Here is a 26,783-nt window from a genome sequence, read left to right as displayed (position 1 = left end):
CCACAGTTATGGCATCACTACTGATAAAAAGAAGAGCCAACGAGCCGTTGCCAGACATCCCAAAAAGAAGTGGAGCGATAGAGGGCGGGGAATGGGGATGGAAAATGGGAAAATGGGCAGACAAAAGCCAAGTCAACTCAAGGCAGGCAGAAGCTATGCAGCAGAAGGTGGCGGCTACTGGGGCGGTCGCGTTTTCCATTTCGTTGAAGTGGAAAATATTTTGTAAATATTTTCGTGTATTCCTCGTTTTCGTTTTGCTGCGTTGTTTTTTCTTTGATTTCGTTTTGTCTGTTGTGGCTCTGCCTCCGCAGTTGTTATTTTTGTAAAGCTGTGAGTTTATTTTCCCGCCCGCTCTCTTGGCAGCGGCCCCTCTTGTTCTGTTTTGTATTTTTACAAATATTTTGTGTAATCTTTAAAGCAGACAATGATGACAGCCAGCGACGATGGCGGCATTTTGTGTCACATCCTGAAGACTTCCACGGGCGGCGGGGGCGGCGGAACAGGGGGAGTGACAGTGGGCGGTGGGTAATGCCAAAGTATTTAAGCACGTGCACGCACAGTGGAGCGAAAGCCGGCAGCAGGATTCAGATGGGGATTACAGGACAGGCCCAGGGGCAACATCATCATTGTCACCAGGCAGCCCTTTAAAAGAGCGACTGTTGCCATTAAATAAAAGTTCTGAGTGATGTAAGGTATATCGATTCTATTAATTAAATGAAAGAAACTGCGTTCTTAAAATGTTCATCAAAAATAAGTTCAGATATAAAAAAAAAGTAGAAATTTTAAGTATATCAAATTCTAGATATATAAAATAACAAAGATAAATTAGAGCTATGTGCTGTTGGTCATTGAATAATTTTTAAATAATTGGAATATATAAATATAAATAAATACCCCATAAAACTCTTCCTTTCCTGCGACTACCCATCGTATCCAGTATCCAGTATCCAGTACACTTCGCTGCGGTATCTCTTTTGCTGAAATGGACTCATATTTCGCGACAGGCTGTTAGTCAGCAATTCAGTTGGTTGCCGGGTCCCGAAGTCACTGAGCCTGTCATGACATTCGCCACGAGTTGGGGGGTGATACTTCTTATACATATAGATTTTTTCCAGCCTTTTGTTTTAGCATTTTTGCAATGTTGCCTGCTTTGCCTGGCTGTCGAGGGTTTTCTCGTCGCCGGCTTCTGTTGCGGAAAATAGAACAAAAGTTTTTGTCGCTGTCAGAAAAGTGTCAGGCGGCAAAGTTGAATGCTGTCCCAAGGTGAGGGGCGAAAATGCGGAAGGGGATTGGGATTGGGTCAGGGGGGAGAGCGGGACGGAGGGAGGAGACTCTCAACGATTTGAATAAGTAAATAAAGTATGAAACGGGAGCACATGGCAGCAGATGAAGATGACACTGGTAATGCGACGGCAGATAATCGAAAGGAGGTTAAGACCGCAACGGAAAGATATCGCCAACTTTATTCTTCGATTGTAAAATGATATTGAAAATATCAGCTTTTATTTCGAATTTATTTAAGACTACAAAAAAGTCGATGTTAATAGAAATGTTTTGATTTAACTTTAATCCAAATGCCTCTCAGCCTAATTAACTTTACGTTATATAGATTGCTGGATAATTGATTAAATAAAGCTTTTTGGCCTCAGTTAGGACGGGAATATTACGTGTTGACAATTGATCGAAGGGAAGTCCCTCGGTTCCGTCGCTCCCATTTTTACCAGAAATCCAAGTCCAGATAATCTCTGGCACTAACAGGCAATTAAGCAAATTACAGCGTTCCTGCGACTTGGCCTGGCCCAAACACCGAGCACGTAGGCCAGGTTAATTGCTCTATTTCCATTGTTGTGCTCAAGGTAGGGAGTTTGGAAATTCTGTGAGTTTTATGGCGATTACCTGACCAGGTCCTTTTCCGTGTGTTGCATCATCTGCGCCAGTCCTTATGCAACTTTCACCTTTGGCACCCGCTGACTTTCGTGAACCCAAAACCCAGCTGGGTCTCGCAGGACAGGTTCTGGCTGAAGGTTTTTCCCGAAAATATGCGAGGAGAAATCCGAGAGAGAAATCGGTACTTTGCGCCTTGCTAACTACCAATTGCGGTAACCTTTTCAACTCTTTCCCCTTGGCTCCGATCCAACTAATTTCACTTTCCGCGCTAAAACATTATTTATTTTCGTGGCGCAACCAATTTCCCTTCTTTTTTGTTCGGCTAGCGGTCATAAAATGAAATTTAATTACCTTCCACTTAAATGTTTCTACGCGTGGTTGATTGCGATACCGCAGCAACATAAAAAACCTTTGCAAATTGTTGACAACATTGCTGTGCTGGTTTTCTGTGTTTTTCCTACATACAATGTACTTTTTTTCGCTTTGCTTTTTGCTGGGGTCAGCAGCTCTGGAACAGAAACTGGTCAGGAAATTATAATTTTCACACGCAACCCGGTCCGAAGGCCAGGCACTTAACAATTCAATTGTAGCACAATATATTTCAAATCCAACTGCACTTAACGAGGGCCTTTGCGGTGACAAACGGAGATAGTGGAGCTGCGCCCTGGGTCCTAGGGATCGCGTGTTTCGGGATCTGCGTGAGGAGTCTGCATCCGAACATCTGAACAGCCCAGCAGCCAAAAGCAATGCGCATGCGTGGCCTGCGTTTTACGCATTGCGCGTTGTAATGAAGGCATTTTTGCCATCGCAAACATGAGCCCAATGTGTTGGCCATGTTTCATTTTGCCAATCAATTTCCCCTAGCTTTTTTCTCCGCCGTTCGCCTGCCAATCAACGGCAACAGATGAAGTCCAACATGGATGGATGTCAGTGGCAGCGAATCTTTGAGAGCTCCGAGCTTCGAGTGGAGTGGTCCGAGTGGTTGGAGCTCGAGTGTGGACAGCAGCAGACAGCGGCGGTTGAGGTCCTGCGGCGTTATCGCGGCAGGAACGGTCCATCGATGGCCGTCCGCAGCGCCCGATTGATCGATGATTCGATATGATCGCAGCAATTTATGTATTTCGTGTGTGCGTGTAGATTGTCAACTTGTTCCAGCATTTTCCTACACAACTTACAATGGTTATGGAGAGAGCGAGAAAGCCGAAGCCGAAGCTGCCACGATCATTAGCAATGCAGTTGCAGTTTTAATTGCATCTCGGATCTGAGATCCAGATCCTCGCCCGATCTCTCGACGGAATTGCGGACGGGGAGTCAACCATTGCAAATGTGTCAATTAGATTTATTATCAGCTCTTGTCATTGTCCATTTCTGTGTGTGTTTACTGTCTGCCCAGCCCCCCTCCTGGTTCGATTCGTATTCCCCCGGGAGTCGCTGACTTGGGGCAGGTGCCTTCACACTGTGCCTCATGTCCATTAGTAAATGCTAAATATGCGCCAATTAAATATCCAGGAAAATGCCTTATTCTGCCACTTGGCCATGATCATGGCCAAAATTTAAATGCAGCAAAAAAGGGAAAACAAAGACTGTCAGGAAAAGGAATCGAGGAGACACTGCAACAAAATTTTGTTCTTGAATTTGAACGATTTAAAATGTTTAGGGAATTTTTTATTGAAATTGGGACAATTTCGAACCCAAAAATAAAATGACAAGAAACCTTCTCTTAAAATACTATGATTATACCCGTTACTCGTAGAGTAAAAGGGTATATTAGATTCGTGCAAAAGTATGTAACAGGTAGAAGGAAGAGTTTCCGACCCTATAAAGTATATATATTCTTGATCAGGATCACTAGCCGAGTCGATCTAGCCATGTCCGTCTGTCCGTCTGTCCGTCTGTCCGTCTGTCTGTCCGTCTGTCTGTCTGTATGAACGCTGAGATCTCGGAAACTATAAAAGCTAGAAGACTGACATTTTGCATGCAGATTCTAGGAGTTCCTACGCAGCGCAAGTTTGTTTCAAAAGGGTGCCACGCCCCCTTTAACGCCCACAATCGCTTATATACGCTTTTAAAAATTTCAATATTTTGGAAAAGTAAAAATGCAGTTTTGTTGTGTTTCTCAATACCTATCGAAATGTAGAAGAAATTTTTTTAATCGGACCATTCGTTAAAAAGTTACGGCAGATCAAAGTATCTCCATCTCCTTCGCTTCCCTTTAGCTGAGTAACGGGTATCTGATAGTCTGGGCACCCGACTATAGCGTTCTCTCTTGTTTTTTTTTTAATTTTAATCGGCATATATTATTGCTTAGTATTTATAATTGTGGAATCATACTTAGGAATATTCTAATAGCTCACAAAAATAATGCAGGTTTTTCTCTATATTTTCAAGTGCATCACTTTATTTATGAGCCGACGGCGAAGACGAGTAGAATCGTCAAAGCCTGACATTTTTATTATTATCTCTGGGAACCGGGAACCCAAAAACTCGACCAGCTGTCCCTGTAGCTCGTACCCCCCTCTCGGACACCCCAGCCCCTCCCCGCCCCTGGTTTCGATGACTAGCCAAGCGTTGCCCGCTGCCGCGTTGACAAGCTCAATTTCCAATCGCAATAAAACGCAGCACTCGCAGTAAGATAAATGTGAGAAAAATGCAGGCCTCAGTCCTCGAAACCCCCTCATCGATTGCCGCCGCTCTTTAGGCCCCCGTTCCATTCCATTCCCCCTTTTTCCGTATCGCCGGTTTCCTTTCCTTCTTTCCTTCCTCGACTTCTTGGTCTTGGCGTCCCTGTCTGGCCGACGTCGCCAAATCGCGTGGGTTTATCCTCCTGCAGGCTGAGCCAGAACCTGACCATGGCCTGCAAGACAGAGGCGTCGAATGGGAGGGGACTTAGCAATTAAAAAACCAATTATTTATCTCCTTGGTAAATCGAGTGTCGAGGAATATGCTTTTAAACTCTTGGAAAATTAGTTGAAACCATTTTATGTGCCCTCAACTATTTTTTGAAATACAGCCCCCTCAACATTCCCAGCTTACGCCTCTGATAAATTTTTGTAGGGTTTTTTCTGGCTTTATTTTTGTTGTTGCTTTGCGTTTGCCTCTGTTTTTGGTGCGCCGCTTCAAGTGCCTGAAATTTATAGTGGTAATAAAATTTTATTTGCTCTTTTAGTTGATGGCACAATAAACTCTTTTGGCATTTTTTGGCCCCCCCTTAAAGAGCACGTGCTTCGGGGTCTTCTTCTTCAGGTGATTATATTGAAATATATTCTATGCGCGCGACGGATTGAGTATGCTTGATCCAAGGTCATTCGTAAAATCAGATGTGAAAAACTTTGAAAATATAAAATACCACATGAGAGAAATTAGATTTTCACATTTAAGATTGGGAAACCAGGTTATTATTTTTTCCCTTGGAATGTGCAATAGATAAGATCTTTGGTCTGTTCTACCAATTAAATTTCCTATTTCTTGGATTTCTTCTGCGATTTCCCCTAATTGGAGCGAGTATTCTCTTACAACTTCAAAGCTTTTTAAGGCCAATGTTATGCGTTTCCCCAACCGCCCAGTCCCACCAACTCCCCCTGCCTCACATTTTTACCGCTGCGAAAACTTAGTCAAGCCAATTATTATTTAAATAAAATGCAAAGCAGCAATTTAAGCCGCCGGCAGAGGTCGGAGCAGCCGAGCAGAACGCTTCTCTCCACTTGGTTTAATTGAGAGACATCCACCGAGCACCACCCCCTTTCCCCCACGTTTACCACCTGAAGATGAGACGCACTAACTGGCTATAAGTTTGCCGTTGCCGCTTCCTCTCGGACGCCCTTCTTCAAATGATGCCGACAACAATGGCAACTCAGGCAGCGGTAGCAACAGGAACAACCGAAACGAGAACACGAACTGACAGTTGACGGGCGACGCCTTCGTCTAACGGCTGAAAATGAACAAAAAAGTTGAAAGCAAAAAAATTAAAGAGGAAGATGTCAGAGTTGCCATTTCAGTTCATTTCAAATGCGGTTCAAATAATAGAATTGAAAATGAATTGCCAAAAGTTTTTTTCCAAAAATATCTTAGTTTAATGGCTACAAAAATGTTACGTTACGTGAATTTAGTAAAGAATTTTTAAATTGCAATCAGGCATACGTTTAAAAATACAATGCATTTTTTTATAATTTTACTAAAATATATCAATTATGATATTTTTATAAACTGCGCCATGGGTATTAATTGAACTTTGGATATATTGGAAAAGTATACTTTTTTTTAGTTTTTGGGAACCTTAATCTAGTTTCCAACCCCATCTGTAAAGCCATGCGATAGCAGAACAGTCACATTTTCGATGGCAGTCGTAAATCAAAATGGCTGAAGCTGAAGTTGATGGCCGCAGAAAGAAGTCATTCATTTCATTTCATTTTAGTTCATTTCGGTTCCGGACACGTTGGTTAGACAGGGACGGCGCATGCGTGGGAGTGGATGAGTGGGATGGGAAAGTGTTGATGTGCTCATTAACGGAATTCTGGGTAAAATCCCCACAGTGAGTGATTGATAACCCGTCCAATGGACCTCTGTTTTGCCGACGGATCCGTCGTATTTCGTCCGATTCTGGTTGTGCAATCAGCTGTCGAGGTGTGTGGCTTAAAACTGGTAACGGGACTGCCCATAGGGCATGCGCACTCCGTGCATGTGTGTGTGTGGGAGTGTGTCCAGTGCGAATGTGTGCGTGGCTAAGTGGGCTGGGCTTAAACTATGGTTCTTGTCTTGGCTGAACCTGATTGCACGAGCAATGCACAGTGGGGCAAAGATCTCGCAGAGTTACAATTTTGAAATATCATTAGCAATTGATATTAAATAACAAACTATAACGCAAACTTTAATTACAAGTTGATACCCATTTAAATATGTCGCGGATCTAGTTTTTTTATTATGTTTGACATGCGTTGTGAAGAAAATCCAAATTAGGACATGAAAATTTTGAGTAAGAGGAGAGTAGTTACCAATACAATAATTTGTGACTCATGTGAAGATTATGATCCGTTATAATGTTTGATGGACTCCACTGTTTAACAGCCCTGCCAAATCAGCTTTTTTTTCGTCGTTTCTACTTTTTTGGAGGAATAGCTGTGATATTTTTAAAACAGCGAAAACCGTGAGTTCTGCATTTTACATTTTACAAAATCTTTATTAGAGCAAAGCTGAATGCCCTGCGATAATTTTTTTTATAAATTTTTATACCCTTGCAGAGGGTATTATGATTTCAGTCAGAAGTTTGCAACGCAGTGAAGGAGACATTTCCGACCCCATAAAGTATATATATTCTTGATCAGCATCACAAGACGAGTCGATCTAGCCATGTCCGTCTGTCCGTCTGTCCGTCCGTCTGTCCGTCCGTTTCTACGCAAACTAGTCTCTCAGTTTTAAAGCGATCGAGATGAAACTTTCGTAAAAGTCGTATTTCTATTGCAGGTAGTATATATGTCGGAACCAACCGGATCGGACAACTATATCTTATAGCTCCCGTAGGAAGGATAAAAAAAAAACGTAAACAAATTCTAGCTCCGGTGTTTTTTTAAATTTTACCTTCTACTCTTGGGAATATTTTTTTTCTATATTTCTGAATTTCGGTTTTTTTGTTTTTTAAATCGGATCACTATATCATATAGCTGCCACAGGAACGGTCGAAAAATTAAATGGGAAATTAATGGGAAAAAAATTATATCTTTGTTGGTTTTTATTACATTTCCTTCTACTCTGGGATATGACTATTTTGAAATATTTTTGAATTTCGATTTTAATTTTTAAAAGATCGAACTACTATATCATATAGCTGTGATAGAAACGATCGAAAAATTAATGTGAAATAATAAGAAATTTAACATTTTTGCGATTTGTACACACAAAAAAATTTGCTTGGTAAAATTGACCAACAAAGATAGTTACGTAACTATTAAAATAGTTACGTGTATTTTGTTTTTGCTTTGGGTTTGTGTCTTTGCTAATTGTGTGTATTTTGTTGTTGTGAAATGACTATTTACTTAGTAGAATTGACTATTTTGCTGGTTGGGGCCTGTTTGACAATTATTACAGTTGATTTTACCAAGTTTTTTTTTTGTGTGTAAATTAATAGAATGATCTGCAAGGGTATATAAGCTTCGGCTTGCCGAAGCTAGCTTCTTTTCTTGTTATTTATGTTTTACAAATTTTCAACAATGATTTTAAAAGCCCACAGATTTTTTTTAAAGTTATTAAATATTAGTTAATTTATTCCCATTTATTTCGCTTATGTGCCGAAGTCCTGCCAAATCCAACTATTTCTCTTCAAAAGTTGCCATCACTGCTGTCCAAACAGTCAACTTCAATTTTAAATCAATAGGGGGCGCCGCTTGAGCCCTTGTTTTCGTGGCATACTTTCAGGCAGTCAAATCTGACGGACTTTTGACATTTGACATGCTAGTAGTTGCCGAAATTATCGCTAGATGGCGTGGGATTTCCTGGGGCGATTTTTGGAGGTACACAGCGAGAAAAGGGCTTCTAAAATAGATCAAGTAGTTGTGACGCCCTCACAACCAGTAAACTAATCATAAGCTAGCATAACTACTCGCATAAGGATAAATTCGCATCAAATACGTTTGCAATTAAAGAGTGGCCAAATCAGTTATGGCGAATCAAATTTGAGCAATTTCTTCGCTTGAATAAATCACATCAGACGAACATAAATCATACAGTGAGCAGGCATTTGCCTGCTCCCTCGCCCCCGCAACCGCAGCAGCGGCAAAAACAGGAAGAACAGACAAAACACACATCAGACATTATTATCATCTCGCTTGTGCTTGAGTGGGTTTCTTTGCCTACCCCAAGGCTCTGGGTTCCCTGGGCTGCCTCGCTTCTCCGCCCCCCACATGTCTGATATAGGCAGAGATCGGGGCACAGTCCAGCGATTTGCCAGCATCCGTTTGGCCCCCACACACACACAGTACACAAACAGAGCACTCAACACACAAACACGAACACACGCTTCCTTCCGCCGGCTGCCATTGTCCTTTCGCGCCATTTTGCCCATCCCGAGACGCCCGCTCAATCGCCATCATTGGGAAATGTGTAATTGAAAGGGAAGCTTTTGGCTTTGCCAGCGTCGGAGGCAAGAAAATTATTTCGTTAACAAAAGGGAAAATGCCAGGAAAAGTGGGGGACGGGACCAACAGGAAGAGAATGCAGGACGAGCACAATGCAAAGAGAGAGAGAGAGCGAGACTGAAATATTTTAAAGTTTACCATTCCGTTTATTTTATTATGCCCTTTTTTTGTTGTTCGGGACTTCATGCTTTGTGCAAGTCGGGGAAGTTTCATTTCCGACAGCAAGTTACCGTTAGTTAGTTGGGGATTTTCGGCAGGGTTGTCACCATCACCACAAAAGCAGACCCTGCCAGAGCGGGACAGACATGTGAATATGCATGGCCTGGCAGGGAACGTGTGTCTCCGTCTCCCTCTTTCTGTCTGGATTATCCAAATGGAGCTGCGGAGTGGGGAATTTTGTGATTTATGAGGTCAGAGACTCGTGATAATGAGCCAGGAAATTAAATCACTTTGACCGGAAGGATGTCAGGTCAAAAGGGGATAACACAATTGATTTCATATTCATAAATTCAATGAATGTTGTCAGCTTGTCAAGCGCGGGGAAAACGGGGGCAATTGCATGCCAGTGGAAGATCCTAGGTTTGGGGATTACATTGCAGAATGTCATCTTGGCTTGACTTTGTGGAATTTCCGGAATCTCATGAGGATGCAGGGTTGCCGATGGCTTATGATATTGCACTGTTTTTATATTATTTTCAATTCGTTACTCAAGAATCCGGTTCTCACACTGCCAATCAATTTGCCAAAATATATTCGGAGATCTTGAAAGGAAACTTGAGTCGAACTAACACACCCTATAAACTCCTCCCTCACCCAAAAACCCCGATTCTATGGCATATTTTTAAGAACTTGTCCATGCATACCATAAACAATTTGTCAGGGGCTCCACATGTTGCTCTCAACTTAGCAAACATGTGAAATCAGACATCCAAAGAACCACTTCGTACTTCACTTTAAACCAAAACTTTGAGAAGAGCGCACCCACAATAACCCGAATTTCGTCTTTTATTGCTTACAGAGTTTCAAAATCAAAATTGAGGAATACCAACTAGAGGATAAGGCTACTTAAGGATCAAAGAACACCAAGGAGAGGAGATTTTCTACCAAATCGAGCGACGAAGAGCAGGTTGATTTCGTCATTTTTGGCCAAGACAGCAAACAGAGGAACAGCAAAGCGGAAATCATTTTATACCTCACACAACAACTACACACTAACTAAGACTAGGCTACGCAACTGTACATTGTACTTAAGTGTTCAAAGGTTATTTAGGTGAGTGATACTCTTTAAGCTGGCTTTATTTTTAAGTGAATTATGAAGTATAGAGTACCAACCACACGTTTCTCCACTTTCCAGGTTACTTTGTATATAAGGAAAGTAGCTAAAAGCACGGAGACAGGGAGGCAGGAGCACCACAGTCACTAGCCACTAAGCAGAGTAACAGTCACGATCACGTTCACTCCAGGATCAGGACTCGCGGCGGGATCAGCGGACGCTGAGGAGGCTGCCACGATGACGATGAGTACAAACAACTGCGAGAGCATGACCTCGTACTTCACCAACTCGTACATGGGGGCGGACATGCACCATGGCCACTACCCGGGCAACGGGGTCACCGACCTGGACGCCCAGCAGATGCACCACTACAGCCAGAACGCGAATCACCAGGGCAACATGCCCTACCCGCGCTTCCCGCCCTACGACCGCATGCCCTACTACAACGGCCAGGGGATGGACCAGCAGCAGCAGCAGCAGCAGCACCAGGTCTACTCCCGCCCGGACAGCCCCTCCAGCCAGGTGGGCGGGGTCATGCCCCAGGCGCAGACCAACGGTCAGTTGGGGGTGCCCCAGCAGCAGCAACAGCAGCAGCAGCAGCAACAGCCCACGCAGAACCAGCAGCAGGTGACGCAACAGGTGACACATCCGCAGCAGCAGCAGCAACAGGTGACGCAACAGGTGACACATCCGCAGCAGCAGCAACAGCAGCCAGTCGTCTACGCCAGCTGCAAGCTTCAGGCGGCCGTCGGCGGACTGGGCATGGTCCCCGAGGGCGGATCGCCCCCGCTGGTGGATCAGATGTCCGGCCACCACATGAACGCCCAGATGACGCTGCCCCACCACATGGGACATCCGCAGGCGCAGGTGAGATAAATTTAATATGACTATCGTAGCTTTTAGGGGATGCTTTGGTAGTAAGGTTAAAAGTCACGATCAGCTTAAGGTAGCAAGAATTACCGATTACATTTGGGATTTAATTATAGAATTATATTAGCTTTAATTTATCTCTTTATAACAAAACTGTACATGTCAATACGGAAGGCACATTTTAAAGTACAAATGCTTGGATTTGTATAAATAGCTTGTTTTTTAATTAACTATTACTTTACCATTACCATTATTATTTAATCAATACCTCTCTTTAAAATATTTTTAGGGTCAAACGTATCTTAACTAAAACACCATTTATAGGTCTTTTAAAAGCGTTACAATATTTCAATCAGATAAAACTAAATATTTACCCATCTTTCATTTAAATATTAGATTTAAAGGACTAAAATTAGAACAGAGTTAAAAAATGAGGCTTCTTATTCGTTCTGAATAAAAGAAAATGTCAGCAAAAGCTATATGTCCAATTAAATATCGCGTATTTTTAAGTAATAATTAAAAAAATAATGCTTTTGGGTCTAAAGGTTAATGGTTATTTATACTAAAAAGTTTATATGTACACATGTAGAGCTTCTTATCCCACCCGCATATCTCGCCAACCACTTAACGCTTTTCCCATCTTTTTCACCTCCGCTTTCGCTGATCGCACCCGCAGTTGGGCTACACGGACGTGGGAGTTCCCGACGTGACAGAGGTAAGATAAAGTCCCCATTCCGCTTGTCGCCTATTTACACAGCCCCTCCCAGTGGTGGATGGTTCAAGGCCCCAGCTCCAATGATACCTTATCACTAATCTGAACAATCCCTCGCAGGTCCATCAGAACCATCACAACATGGGCATGTACCAGCAGCAGACGGGAGTTCCGCCTGTGGGGGCTCCACCCCAGGCGATGATGCACCAGGGCCAGGGTCCTCCACAGATGCACCAAGGACACCCTGGCCAGCACACGCCACCTTCCCAAAACCCGAACTCGCAGTCCTCGGGGATGCCGTCTCCACTGTATCCCTGGATGCGCAGTCAGTTTGGTAAGTGTCAAGGAAAGTGATCGACAATTCCACGAAACGTATTAAGTGGAATTTTTCTTCTTCTTATCGTAGTGGGTTGCAGTAGTTAGTCCCCGTATAGAGTTGATCGTAGTTCCCATTAGAAACGTAACTGTGCATACAACGGCAAGAGCTGAATATTTAAAATTAAACCGTTGGAGTTTTTACCTTACATTTTACATTTTGCACTGCTTGCTTTAGATCGGTGTTTACTGCTTTGTAAAAGATCGCGAAACAAGCAGTGAACATTTAGTACCTACAAGCAGTAACAGGAAAAGGAAGAGATAATTTTAAAATTTTACATTTTATAAGTGCCTGAAAAATACAATTTTACAGTTTTCCAGGCATTAAATATTATTTATTACTTTTTTTACATGTACAATGTTTTTATTGAAAATTATTTTTTGAATTGTAAGGTGAAATACCTCACATAATTATTTTGAAAATATCTTCAAAGTTTAATATTCAAATTAAATTCAAAATACAAATATGTTAAATTTTATTTAAATGTAAATCTGAAACCCCTATGCAACCCCGCTCTGCCAATACTCTTCAATGCCTTTGGTTCAAATCGTTTAGACGACGACCTTGACACGTCAGGGTAATTTCACTTTATTGCCTTGCCCAATTGCTCGACATTAACCGTAATCCATCTGCAGAAGATACCTGACATTCGTTCAAATTTGCGAATTTCCGAAATCCCAAAATCGATGAATGCAGGCAGATGAAAGAGGTGGCGGAAGAGGTGCTCCTCGGGTTCCGCTTGTCCCACAGATCCGAGCACAGAAGGCGGTCCTGCCGGCTAATGCAAATCGACAATAGTCCCGAGTCCTGCCAGAAAAAGGTTTGCCAAAACCCGAGGCGTACTAATGAGAGCTGGAAAGTAGAGCACACAGACTGCATGTGGTTCGGCTTTAGATAGATTCAAAGGATGTTGCATAAGTGGGGATAGTGTTTTTGCCCGCCTTTCGAGGGAAATTGCTGCACGGACAAGGAGGCGAGTCCCTTCCAAATATAGAATTCCGTTGGCATTTCACTTTTCCCCGGAGAAAGTGAGAGCAGGCCTCGGCCTCAAGTGGATGGTCCTTTTTTTCTGTCCGCAGCCAGCTGACCTGCTCCTGGGTCATTACCAAATCCACGGAGCTCTCCCCATCCGCATCCCCATCCTCGGGTGTTGCTGTGGTTTTTTGTTTGCTGCTCGCTGTATTCGGTATTTTTTCGCCAAAGCCAGATTGAGATGTAAAGCAGAATTGATGAGCGCCATTACTTACACGTTATGTGCAATGGATGCCATCAATTTATTAATCTCCAGAACACGCCGAGGCTCCATTCATAGCACCACTCCGCAGTGGCCACTCCGTCGTCTTAATCCCCTCCCCCTACGCCTCTGCGGCGGTGCAAAAAATAAAGAGAACGCGCCTTAAAAAAGCGAGGAGAAGGAAGGCAGCCACCACGGTGACATGAAGTTTTCCCCTCTTTTCTCTTATTATATACTTTTTTTTGGATCTCTTGCTTCTTTTCTTTATTAAAAATGAAGCGGTCAGAGAGGATGAGGGCGGGTGGAGGGCTGGGGAATTAAAGCTGGAGTTGGCCCAAAGCTCGGTCCGCATCTCATCTCCCGCGGCGGCAACTGCGGCATTCTCACTGTGCCACAACATGATCCCCGAGCTTAAGTTACGATGATTAAATGCATACGAGTTTATTTCTGCTTAGGTTTTTGCCTTTCCGGCACAGCTCCTCTTGGCCCGAGTTGGCTGCATTTTGCATTTTGCATAGCCCATAAATAGTCGGCAACAGTGGGACACATAATCGAAAATTGCTCAGAGCCTGGGGCAGTTTGAGAATTAGAAAAGATTGAGGGGTTTGGCCCGATCACGTTTGGTATAGGTTTTTTAAAAAAAAAAAGATCCAAGTTTAGAAAATATTTTATAAACAGCTGAAGCTTTTTAAGAAATATAAATCAAATTAGTTCGCTTTTACTCAAGTTCTCTAATAGAATTCTAAACATATCCATAAACTTTCAATATTCCACTGTAACACGATTGCAACTACTTAACGCCTGGACATTTTTCTAGCCTGCATTAGGCAACAACTAAGGCGAACAAATAAAAAGATAAAGGTGCCACAAAGGTTCCGATCGTGACTGGGCAAGGCGAGAAGGCTCTCTTCGGGCCTCTTTCGAAGTAAAAAAAAGAACCAAGTGACGGGAAAACGAAACTCCGTTTCAATTAAGTTGTAACTCATGGATGGCAGTCAGCACAAAGGGCTTGGAGCCCTTTTGGCCCTTCAGTCGGCTCTCCTGCCTTAATGTTGTTTTGATATTTACCAAGTTCAACTCGATTTCCTCCACTTTTCCCCTTTTATCTCGCCTCTATTTGATAATTTGCTGGCGAGTTTAGGAGGAAACTTGCAGTCCAAGCCGAATCCTTTGGATGCTGCTGGCTCTTTTTGAGGTCCCCGAGTTTTGGGGTCATAAATTTAAGCGACAGTCAACAAGTGTTTGCCTGGCCTCCTCTGTACTCTGTTCCCATTTACACATGGAGAATAAAGGTGTCGTAAAGTTGGTGGTAAAACATTGTAGTTATTAAATACAAATACAAAAGTTTGTTTGAGTCATATATTAAATACTTAAATTGCAACTGATTAAATTCGTTTCTTAGCCACTCAATGTTTATAAAGTTGCCCTATTGCCCACCTAAAATGCAGTTTTGTTGCTCTCCTAGAAATGCATTTTTTATTGCCCCTGTCAGAGCTGCTCATTGTGATTCACTCAGATTGCCTGGGAAATCTCTCGCTTACACAAAATGGAAATATTTATGCCAGCGGAGCCAAAGCTGAGCACTTTTCAATTCTGGTCGGCGGCAGGGCGAGTAGGAAAAGTGCACTTCATTGTGCGCATTATAAGCGACAGTTTCCACTCCGCCCCCCCTTGGAAGCTGTCAGTGGGGTTCAAGACAATGAAAAGAACTTCTCGCTGGCCAAAAAGTTGCACGTTGTCTGCTGGAAAAACTTTTGCCCTGGCTTTGGTAAAACGTTGATCCCGGCCATCATCCGTTTGGCAGTTGCCGGCGGGGGGAAGGGGAAACTTTGCCATCCTTGGACTTTGTTGTCTGTTGGCGCTGCACTTAATGTCCTGGAGAGTTTTGCTTAACTTGAGGATTTGCGCGCAAACTACTTTTCGATGGCAGAAGAGCGACAGTGGGCGGTGGGTGGAGGACAACTACTTAGGCAGGCGATTGGCCCGGCTTAGATGTGTCCGCCCAAAGTGAAATTGTGTTAACGTATTTTCCTCTGCCATTCCTCAGGATTTTCATACCCTCTAGATACTTGTGGAGTTCTAAGGTTGTTTTCAATTTAGAAAATTTGTTTAATAGGCGGCTTTCGCATAAGATATTCAATATTTTTTGGTTAGTAAACACTTATGAATTTTACATTTTCGATATGGAAAATTGAAAAGGTACAAATTTATCTCAAGAAAGTACAAGGTATTTACTAGTTCGCATCACCATGACATAATTTTTTTTTCGAATTTTTTTGCCGCTGGCAATTTAAGCGGACGGATCAAAAGATAATTTGCCAAATGCGTGAAGATTTTTTCTAAATATATACACAAACCTATATATATGTACACAGAGAAAAAAAACCAAGAACATTGCACTCAAATCAAGAACATTCGTTCTTAAAAACCGGGTAAGCACAAATGTTCTCATTTCGAGTTGAATGTTCTCAATATCAGAACGAAATGGTGTTAGCTAAAAATCCGACATTAAGTTCACTTCGTTATATTTTCAAGTTGATTTTGTTCTTAATTCAAGAACATTTTTAAATAAAATGGATACAAATATAAGTTCATTTGTTCTATTTTCAGCACTTTTTGCTCTCAATTCTATAGCATTTTGAGTTTGATTTTAGCTAAGGATAAGAGTAATTTATAAGTAATATTAAAAAGGTAGTTGTCCATTACACCTTATAAAGGTGCGCGTTGCACTTGACTTCCAGCTAGTGTGGAAGTTCATTAAAGACTTAAGCCAGAAAAAAAGTCTTAAAGTCTCAGAATCTGAATTGGGCTCGGTTCATGAAGGGCTAGAACCAGTTGGGAATTACATATAAGACGAAAAGGGCAAATCTAATGGTAAAGTCGTATTGGAGCAAAGTAAAATGGTCTAATGCGTTCTAGGTGTCAAACGAAAACATCCTAACGCGTTCTAGGAAATCCAAAAAAATTAGAGAATAGAGTTTTGAATCATTTTAAGTTGAAATGCAACTTAATTTTTGTTCTTTCTTTAGTCTTTTTCGTTCTCAAACTAAGAACATTTTCAGATATTGTGGTTTTTGAGAACCAAATCGATTTGATTTAAGAACCATGTGCTGAAATAATAACGATTCGTTCTTATTTCAAGAACATTTTAAGCTCAACTAGATTTTAAGAACCAATTCAACTTAATTCAAGCACATTTAGAACATTTTAAACTTGAAAAAGGCCTTTCTATTTTTAAGAACATTTTCAACTCAGATGAGAACGTTAGAATTTTCTCTGTGTACGGAAAACTCACCCCTCTGACAGGGTCTGTCAAAAAATTTGAGCAACGTGAAGCACAAAAAATGACACAGGAACTTTGGGGATTTCCAACCCACAAACACAAGCGAACATTCCGTGGCGTTGGGTGGAAAAGTTTAATAAAGCGCAGCAAATGCGAAGAGGAAATTTCGCTTTTATTTCGGCAGAGCCACCCCCCTTTCTCCACGCCCACGCCCCCGTCCCTGGGCTTGTGGCCAGCTGAGGAGCCCAAAATAATGGCAACAGCTCGCCAAAGGTCCTTGGGGGCCTCAGCACTCGGAGATGGGTCAGTTCTGGACATGGGAGAGGCATCCGGGGGCCTTGTGGCTCAATCGCAGCTCTGTTTTCGGATTCCATTTTTTCCTTCATCTTCTGTTTGGGCCGCTGCTGTTTTTGTATTTTGGGATTTGGCCAACCTTTTGACAAATTACGAATATTATTCATGCAGCAATGAAGTGAGGAAGCTCTCTCGTCGTCCCTCGCCAACCTTTTGGGCCTCCTGCGGTCCGCGCTTCGTCGGTTGGGATTCCTTTAAAAATGTATCTGATGGCAAGATGGAATTCAGAAACATCCGAAACTAGTTAGGATTTATTAATTTGAGGTTATGCAAAGGACTTGGAGAAAGGGAGGACGCTTCTCAAAGCCTTCTGCAATTATATCAATTAGGGATAATGGTAATTTAAGTACTTTGTGTAAAGGGAAAGAGACCTCTGGAGCCTCTTCCGTGACTAGCTTCAAAATTATTATTCAGTAGTGATAATTTTTTAAACATATCCATTTAGTCTTCATATTTGTACTGAAATTTAGTTGAGTGAATAGAATAAATAATTATTACTATAATATATCTATATATCTGAAATAACTTGTTTTTTAAATGGTCCAATTAAATTTAATTGCTATACTTTTTCCTTTACAAAATTACTCTGTAGGACAAGTACAGTAACAGAAAAATAAAAGTTTCACAAGTTTTGATGGGTTTGAATGCGATGGATGTCTAAACTTCTTCTTATATCGTCAGTTATTAGGTCCTTAGGTTTTAAAAGAATAATATATTTATTTTATTAAATTCTTACTATGTTTGCTTTCGAGATGTGTTTTATAATTGGCTTTCATTATAGTTGTAATGGGTATTACCCACGCCCACTAGGCTTTTCCCTATTGAACGTAGACTTCCTCTCTAGTTTCCTCAGCAGCATCCTTTGCTCTCCACCCTCGCTCCCTCTGCCGCAGTCGACGTCGTCAATGTCAGCCACATGTTTCAATGGCTGCCAACCAGCGGCCATTGGAGAAAGCGAGATGGCGAGAGACGGAGAAAGAAAGACGGAGAGAGACATTTCGGCTGCTCAGGGATACTTGATATGAGCCTGACTTGACTGAATGCCTGCTCTCTTTTGCGTCCCTCGCATAGCGTGTTTTAGTCAGCTGTCAAATATTTTGACATGGGTAGCCATGGCCACAGCGAGCATCCAAAATGGGGGAATGGAGGGCATGCACTGGGGAAAAAAGTGTAGTGAAGTGTGTGAAGTTGATTAGTTAGTTTCCAACATCACTTACAGTATGGTAAAATAAAATGAATATATGTAAAAACATAAAATAAAAGAAGTTCACAAACAAACTTTAAATTATTGAGACCCAAAAATTATCACTTTAATTTTAAGTACGGGAAAAACATATTTCTAAAACAATTTCCTTTAACCCAGAGTGACTTTTCGAGCATTAATCTATTTATTATAAAAAAATTTAATTTTCCTCATTTGATTTTAATTTATTGGAGATCAAAAGTATTTTCTTATTCGTATTCTAAAATTAGTTATCTACGCTTATTATTTTAAAATTTTAAGACCACTTTTTTCGTAACGATTTTCCAAGTGTAGAGCACCAAAACGGTGGTAAGAAAGCGAAGCGACCGAAAGAAAGAAGAGCCCGCAACAACAATTAGATGGCGCGCATAGTTTTCCTCTTGTTCCCCTCGGGTTCGCGTTTTGCTTTTGTTTAAGCGATAACTAAATAAAGTTTAAAGTCCCCTTCTTCCATTCCTTAAAATGAATGCATTTATAAGCCCCAAGTCAACTCCTTGGCGATCCTTTCCGCTCTTCTTTTCTCTGATTTTTTGGGCTCCATTTTTTGTCAACTCTTGTCGATTTTTAACCCTCTTAAGTGCTTAACAAGTCCCAAATTAAAAACGCTGTCGAGTCTCCCGAGATTATAGCCAGATGGAAAAGGGCAACCAGATGAAAATTAAAAAAAAAACTGCTTACAAATGATCAAATGGTCAATGGCAATATTTAATTGTTACTCTTACCTCGGAAAATGAAAACGAAAATTCTTGGACTTAATTAAAAAAAAAGGGGAAAAAAGAGAAATGGCTGGCCGAGCAGTCAAAGACATGAAACCTCAGAAGGATTTCGGGCTACATTCATTCCTGCTCCTTTTTGTTCCATTTTCGGCCAACTCCCCAAAGGTTGCGAAAACACCAAATGGAAAGTTTGCGACGGCAAAAATACGTCAAATATGCAAAACAATCAAATGGGAGGAAAACTTTTTGGTCGAAAAAGAGCACCCACTTCAATTTCCTCTCCGCCCCCTCCCTCAACCCACTGTTTATTTAGCACGAAGTCATCGAATGAGTTGGCAGATTCACACCAGAACAGCGCAGAGAATAAAGTGACATCAACCAGCGGTATTTGTGTCCGTTTTTCTACAAAATGCCACACACGAACACTCTTCAGCTGGATGAAAAATTTATCAACTTACGATCATAAATAATAATAATTTTGCAGCTTTTGTTGCGGCGGCCTGCGTTTGTCTGTAATTTCCGCAATTAAAAAAACATTTACTCGCATTTGATGTGAGCTTTTTTTGCTCGCTGGCTTGTACTTGTTTACGTTTCGTTTTGTTTGCTGCTAAATGCATTTTTGTATTTGTTGCATGACGAGCGGCTTTTTGGCCAAGAAACGGAGGCTGCTGTGGCGACCACCCAGCTGCAGCTGGGAATGGATATAGCCTTAACCGGGGGCCAAGTCATAAATTTTGGAGGTTATCCGCAGTTAAGCCATTCAATTTTGCCTAGAAAAAGGCATTGTGAATGGAGATTGACGGGAAAGTGCGTTACAATTAAAGAAACATTTATTTTGGCATAAAGATTTACTTATTGAGTCAGTTAGTTAGTCACCAGGTATACCATTATGTTCAAGATCTCCCCTCTAGAAGTCAATTTCCCATTTTCTTGATTTCGTCGTACGATGCTGGCCATTGTTTTAGTTCCGCTCGACGGGTCTCGAGTGTGATGAAAAAGCAATCTCTGCCAATATAATAATTCATTATGGGCATTATAATATAGAATTTTTTTCGAGCTATTAAATAATGCTTTTTAATTTTTTCCTGCTTCAACGAATTCCATAAAATGTTGTTAGCAATTATTTTAATGATTTCCTTTAAACGTTAACCGACACACATACAGCCAATAGCACTAATGTAATTGTGTGTGCGGGGAGTGGGCAAGGGGTAGGGGGAGGGGAAGGGGAAGAAAATGAAATAAAATCCATTATGGAGCCGGAGCAGTGTAATAAACGAGTAAAATGGTTAAAATGGTGGCCTAATCGCAATTTAATTACAATACGCTTTCATATCAAAAAGCATTAATGCCCCCGGTCCACTCGGTACGTCAGTCAACCACTCAGCCACTTTAGATGTATGGGCGGCAGAGGGGCGGGGGAAGCGGCGGCAGGGCGGGGGCGTGGCAGGGGAGCGGAGAACCTCGGAGGTTTTGCCTTTGGTACTTCACATGTATCGCTACTCTTTTTCATATTAATTGTTTCACCTTTATTATATTTCTGTTGTTGATACCTCTACCTTGGGCTCCATTTTCCCCCTGCCCTTCGCTTCCTTTCTTCAAAGCGCCATTAATGCGTTTATAATAATTTCTCAGCGCTCAATTCGAAGCTCCTGTCCAGAGAAGGGCGCCCCAACTGATCAACGCACGCCTTGAAAGTATCTAAGGAAAACAAGTATTTTTTCCTTAGTTTCTTTTGTTTTTGAGTGATGGCAACATGAAATGTGCAAAGGCATCATTAAAAACGAATTTCAGAGAGCGCCCGCTCTTAAATTGCCAATGCACGCCCCTCCAGCCGTTCACTCTGGCCCCTCGAAGACTTCGCCCCCCTAAACTATGTTTACTTTCCAGAGAGATCCCAGTCTTGAATGCACAACTTGTAGGTGTTTTCGTCAATTAAAATAATCATTTATTTGCAATGCATGAGGGCAGGCATACAGCTTTGTGTTGCTAATTATCAGCAAAAGCTTCTGTTACGTCAAAGGGGAGTGGAAATGCAAATGGAAATGGAAATGTGCTGTATGTGTACCAGAGAAAGAATGGGATAGTAATCAGATGGGAACTACAGAAAAAATGGTGTATTTGATTTGAAAAATGAGTGATAATGACCGGACCTTTTTTAGTTTGTTTTGAGTTTCAATTACTTATGCATTTGAAACGACTTCTCCGGAATTTAAACACCTCTTTAGAACTATATTTAAAAAATTCCTACACCCTAGTACCTCTTCCCTTTTTGTTTTCCATCATCTCGGGTGAAAGTCCAGCCAATTTATTCCGCTCTTAATCCGCTCCTAATACTCAACTCTTTGGACTTCCCCCCATGGATTCTTCGCAGACTGCCGAAGGATGGGTGCGGATTCCGAGGGGGATGACTACGCACGCTTTTTGCCACAAATCTTTCAAGATTTTTTGCCGGCGCAGCGACTCGTCTAACTGATGATGATTAAATGCGAACGCCTCGGGTTATAGACATGGCATCAGCCGTGTCATTTAAAAGAAGGTAGCTGCTCTGACCACCGCTGTGCTGCCCCCCTCTCTATGTAGCCACCCCCTCGGCGGTTCTATACGATTCGGATTCGCGCGCCTTAATGGATGCCGCAAAAAGTACAAAAAAAACTTCGAGAAAAAATACATAAAAGAGCTTATGATGTAATGACCTCGAGCCAGAGATGGAAGGCACAAAAAATACGTGAAATATTTAAAAAGAAAAAATTGGACGAGCGAGTTGAGCAAGACAAATGTTGAAGATGTTATTAAAAAATAGTTAAGACAGCCCACCTCGGGGGTTGGGGATTGGGGGTGAGGGGCCTTCCACTGATTGCCGCTTGGCGTGGTTGGTCAAAAGCCACCGCAATGCCAATGCTGCTGTGGCCGCCTTCCAATTTCCGGCCGGACATTTTCCAAACCCTAAAAAAAACAGAGAAAACCACTCAAGAAGTAGCCGGGAAAACTCCACCCGAAAATGGCTTCTCACGCTAGCAACCCATTTCAATTACCTGCCTTGGCCATTGACAATTATAATATTTGCTGCTGCGTATTATATTTGACATATTTTTTCCCGACATTTTCACTGTGCTCTTTTTTTGTCATTACCGAAATTATAATTATAGTAAGTGTCATTAGGCGCCGAACTCATTTGGTTGGTTGCTTTCGAAATGGAGCGGTTTCGAGGGGGAGGCGGTAGCCTTCGTAATTATGCCGAATTATTTTACAGTTATGCCCTGCTACCGTCCAAAGGGGGAGGAGTTCGGGGACAGAAGCGGGGATCGAAGGTGAACTGCACTTGCCTGAATCACAGGCATGATACCTCTCCGCTTTACGGACAAAGATACGGACGGACAGATGAACGGACAGACCGCATTGGGGCATAATTAGTTACCTTGTCTGCTCGCCGCTTGATGTCCATGAAATCTCCGCCGAGTTTAATCCACAAGTAAAAATAAAATGTGGGTGCAAAGCATAAGCTGGATGCTCTTACGTGTAATATGGAGGCTAAAATATAAAATGGTAAAATCTTCAGTAAGGCATTATATTTTGGTTTTATTTTAAAGAAGATGTTATTTTTTTTAAGTGAGTTTTGAAGAATTTATATATATAGTATGCAATGAAATTATTGATACGTAGTTAAAGAACTTAATACATTTTAATAGTGTTAAAATACCTTCAAAATCCTTTCATTAGACCTCTCCGTAAGTCGTATTGCCCCTTAAAAGGGTATGCCTTGAAAATTAAACCCAGAGTTCCTATCGGGATGGCTGACTGAGAGGGGAGACCCCTTTGCATCCGCCCCTCGTCACAGACCTGTTGTGTGGACCCTGTTTTTTCTCTTTTTTTGACAAGTACAAATATCCGAATTCGGTAAGGTTGTCTTTTAATCAGCCTCAGTTTCAGAGTCCCAGCGCCTTGCTTCATGTGGTTTTGAGTTCCCCCGATTACCGATCCCTCAGCCCTCATCCGATTCCCCAGGAGAGAAAAACAAAAAGACACAAAGCATCAGAAATATATTTAAGTATTCGAGATCTTGGTGTTGTATGCATTGTAGTGGACCTGTAGATGTAGTAGAATTTGTTGTTGTTGATTTGGTGGCCGGTCAAGCGTTGCATTGATTTTAATTGTGAACATTGTTTTATTTATTTGGATCCAACAGAACGCAAGCGCGGAAGGCAGACGTACACCCGGTACCAGACTCTGGAGCTGGAGAAGGAGTTCCACTTCAATCGCTACTTGACCCGTCGGCGAAGGATCGAGATCGCCCATGCCCTGTGCCTCACGGAGCGCCAGATAAAGATATGGTTCCAGAACCGGCGCATGAAGTGGAAGAAGGAGAACAAGACGAAGGGCGAGCCGGGATCCGGAGGCGAGGGCGACGAGATAACGCCACCCAACAGTCCGCAGTAGACTGAGTCCGACGCAGGCTCACCAGTTAAATGAAATTTCTATCTAAATACAATTTACGTTAGTTCGGAGAGCGCAAATGAATTTACTTCGATCCCAGAGGACTATCTATTACCTATCCAATCCGTTGAACTTCGCGTGAACTAAACTAAACAAAGAGCAGAGCTGAGAACTCTACCTACAACTTAGTTAATTGTTATTATTTTCTACTTATTATTTAATTGTACACGAATGGCGAGTGGAGAAAGCGAAATAAGATAAACGTAAAGATAACGATTACGATAAAGATACAAGTAAAGCGTAAAACTCAAACAAAACCAACTCATGTGACCTCAGATCTAAATAAGCTATATTTAACTATAATGCATATATATACACATAAATATATGGATAACTATACATGATACCAAGTAAAGCTAAAGGCAAGGAGTTATATATTAATAAATATATATGAAGCATATATACTATATACACGATAACATTAGTTCTACGCGTCATAAGTACTGTACGATTAACTTATATATACACCCCAGCATAAACCCTAAACCTAAAACATAAACATTAAACTAAATCAATGTTTGTAGCAATCCTAGCGCAAAAGTATAAAATAAAAACCAATAAAAATCTAAAAAAAACCAAATGGCGTCAAAATCCATTGCATGTTGGTTCAAGAAACCCATAAATATTTCATAACACTGAACATGATAATAGAAAACTTTGCCCTAAGTGAATGTCGCAAATTTAGACAAAGAAATACCAAAACCACGGAGAAACGTTGCTTAAAGTAAATAAAACGTTTTACACATACAATACAAAATAAATCCAATTAACTGGCAGAAGCTTAAATATGAATAGAAAGGAATCGCAAAAGATTGGCAAACTTTAAAATAATAGATGTACAAATTCTGCAAATAAAACATTTTAAAACTCGCAGTTGGAAATTTAAGCCTAACCAATTTGAGAGTTCCTCAATTTTCGGTTACAAGATCCATTATATCTGTATTTTCTTTTATTTTTAATTTCTTGTGCAATTTTTAGTTCTCGCAAAAAATTAAATTCGAATTAGGTCGAAAAGGATATAAAGTATACCGAAATGAATAAAAATATGAATTGGCAAGTGGAGTGGAGGAATATAAATTGTTAACAGAGGAACACAAAAAAATGTATAAATAATGAATTCAAACAAAAACCCTGTAAAGTAGTAAATTGAAATGCATTATTATACGAGTATGTAGAGAATCCCTTTTGAAAGCAGAACCGAACGATTTCTATATGAATATTCGCCTAACAACTATTTAAATGTATGTACGTAACTCAAACTCAATTTCCACGCCATCTGTGGAAATCCATATACCAAAGTCAAAGGAACGAAGGAGAAAGAGAATGAAGGACGGGAAGGAAAACTATAAAGCATCATATGTTTATATGTAGATATATATAATTAAACAAGCCTAATATAAAACATGTAACTTTATAGAGCGTTTCGTTTGTAAATTCCCCAGTAAACTCCCTTCCCCTCCCAACCCGATTCCCAATCCCAGGTGAAAGGATTTGTGATTTGCAATAGAAGAAAATAGTCAAAAGAAATCGAAAACAAACTTTACAAAGTATTGGCTAAAACATCCTTGAGAGCTAAATTCAACTCAATCCAGATACGTAACTTTCGGCCTCATTCTGTAAGAAACTAAATACTTAAGTTTCAATTCAGAAAATTAAAAAAAAAAATTTGAAAAAAAATATAGAATGTAGAAATTCACAAGAAACAAAATTCGAAAGCGTTGATAAAAATATATATATTTGAAACAAAACAAAAACATTAAATACACTCAAACATTTGTGCGAAATTGAAACGAAATGTGGAAGCTAAACAATTTGTTGTAAATAAAATTTAAACTTTAGTGTAAACAAGATGAATGAAGAATGCAGCGGAAGGGCTGCAAGGCAAAGCAAAAAGCATAAAGAAAATTATAATTAAATTACAAATGAGATTTTGTTTTTATTTGTAATATTTATAATAAAAATATAGTATTTAAAAATTTAATCCGAAGCGGCTTTTATTGGCATGGTGTTTCCTAATAGTGGGTCATAGATGAATTTAGCTTCTGAGTGGCAAGGTAAGCGTGTCAAGAGTAAGAGTTAACTATTTAAATATTTACTTAATAATTCCCTGTACTTTCAGTGACTTCCACAGCACAATGATGGCATGAGCGGATATTTCCTAAGGCCAGTGATTATGTCAGAGGGTAAGCACTGAGTTGATATAACAATTTCACGTGGAATCGTACACTAAACATTCGAATATTTTGCAGGCCTCGAACGCGGACCATTTTTGAAAACGATCTTATTAATCTGACATCATAATAAGCGATTAATCAAGTGGCATTAACAAAGCACTGTCCAATGGCCAACCCAGACACCTGAGCCCCGGACCTAAAGACCACGATCAGCAGCTGCTCCACCCGCATAAACTCGCCTCAACTCGGCTCAACCTGAGTCAGGAGCTCAAACAAATTGAATTCTCATTGTTCGCATAATCGCCTCCCATTTGTAATCGCGAAATTCAGTGAATGTGCTCACGTTTATGTCACAGAATCACATGAATAATTCAGGCAGAATTTTGAGTTTTGAAACTGCCCAGCCAGCATTGGCAGCGCAATAGATGTTAGCATTCTCGCCGAGGTGTTTGCCGCAATCACAACGCATCCCTAGTTGACATAAATAGCCTAAGAGTTGAGCAGCTGCCAATTTGGACTCACGGATGCGAACGTGAATATTCCATTTCCATGGCCGAATCAGCGACATCGAGAGGACGCATCCATTCCCACAAGATTTTCTGCCAAGTTTCAGTTCCTATTTGGTTTTCGGTCTGCTGAAGTTAATTAAAATGGTTCCTACTTGGCCCTCAAATAGAAATTTCATTATGAATCCTACCTAGTCCGCTAAATACAGATATGTATCTTTGAAAGTGTACATAGTTATGCTGTGAATCTCATATTCGATGGGGTGTGATAATGATTTGAATGGCTTATTACAGAGATATTTTCGAGGGACAGTTTTGTAATTTCGGCTAAATTATCCATACTGCTAGCATAAAGATATAAGTTTGGCAGAATGAGAGGTTAACAACAATAAGTTGAATGGCGTATTACACAGATATTTTCGATTTTGTAATTTCGGCTAAATTATTCATACTGCTATTATATATATTTGACAAAATATGATTATGATATCGTGAGGCTAACAACAAATGTAAAATATAAATATAATTAAATTACATTTT

General features: G+C 41.0%; 1 protein-coding gene across 2 annotated transcripts in view; it reads left to right on the top strand.

Moving 5' to 3' along the window:
• Positions 1 to 25,544, top strand: part of Antp (homeotic protein antennapedia) — a 115,055-nt gene extending 89,511 nt beyond the window's left edge. Inside the window, exons 3-7 of one of the 2 annotated variants that reach the window (XM_017150338.3) lie at positions 10,030 to 10,281; positions 10,366 to 11,151; positions 11,831 to 11,869; positions 11,987 to 12,200; positions 23,256 to 25,544. In XM_017150338.3, the coding sequence (XP_017005827.2) occupies positions 10,522 to 11,151; positions 11,831 to 11,869; positions 11,987 to 12,200; positions 23,256 to 23,506 (1,134 nt within the window). In that variant the 5' untranslated portion in view covers positions 10,030 to 10,281; positions 10,366 to 10,521 and the 3' untranslated portion in view covers positions 23,507 to 25,544. The remainder of the gene's footprint in view (positions 1 to 10,029; positions 10,282 to 10,365; positions 11,152 to 11,830; positions 11,870 to 11,986; positions 12,201 to 23,255) is intronic. The other variant, XM_070216266.1, reaches the window with a different exon arrangement.
• Positions 25,545 to 26,783: the final 1,239 nt, after the last annotated feature.

This window comes from Drosophila takahashii, chromosome 3R (genome assembly GCF_030179915.1).
Source record: "Drosophila takahashii strain IR98-3 E-12201 chromosome 3R, DtakHiC1v2, whole genome shotgun sequence".
Taxonomy (NCBI): Eukaryota; Metazoa; Arthropoda; class Insecta; order Diptera; family Drosophilidae; genus Drosophila; species Drosophila takahashii.
Note: the sequence above shows the minus strand (reverse complement) of the source record. Positions and strands in the feature narration are given on the sequence as shown.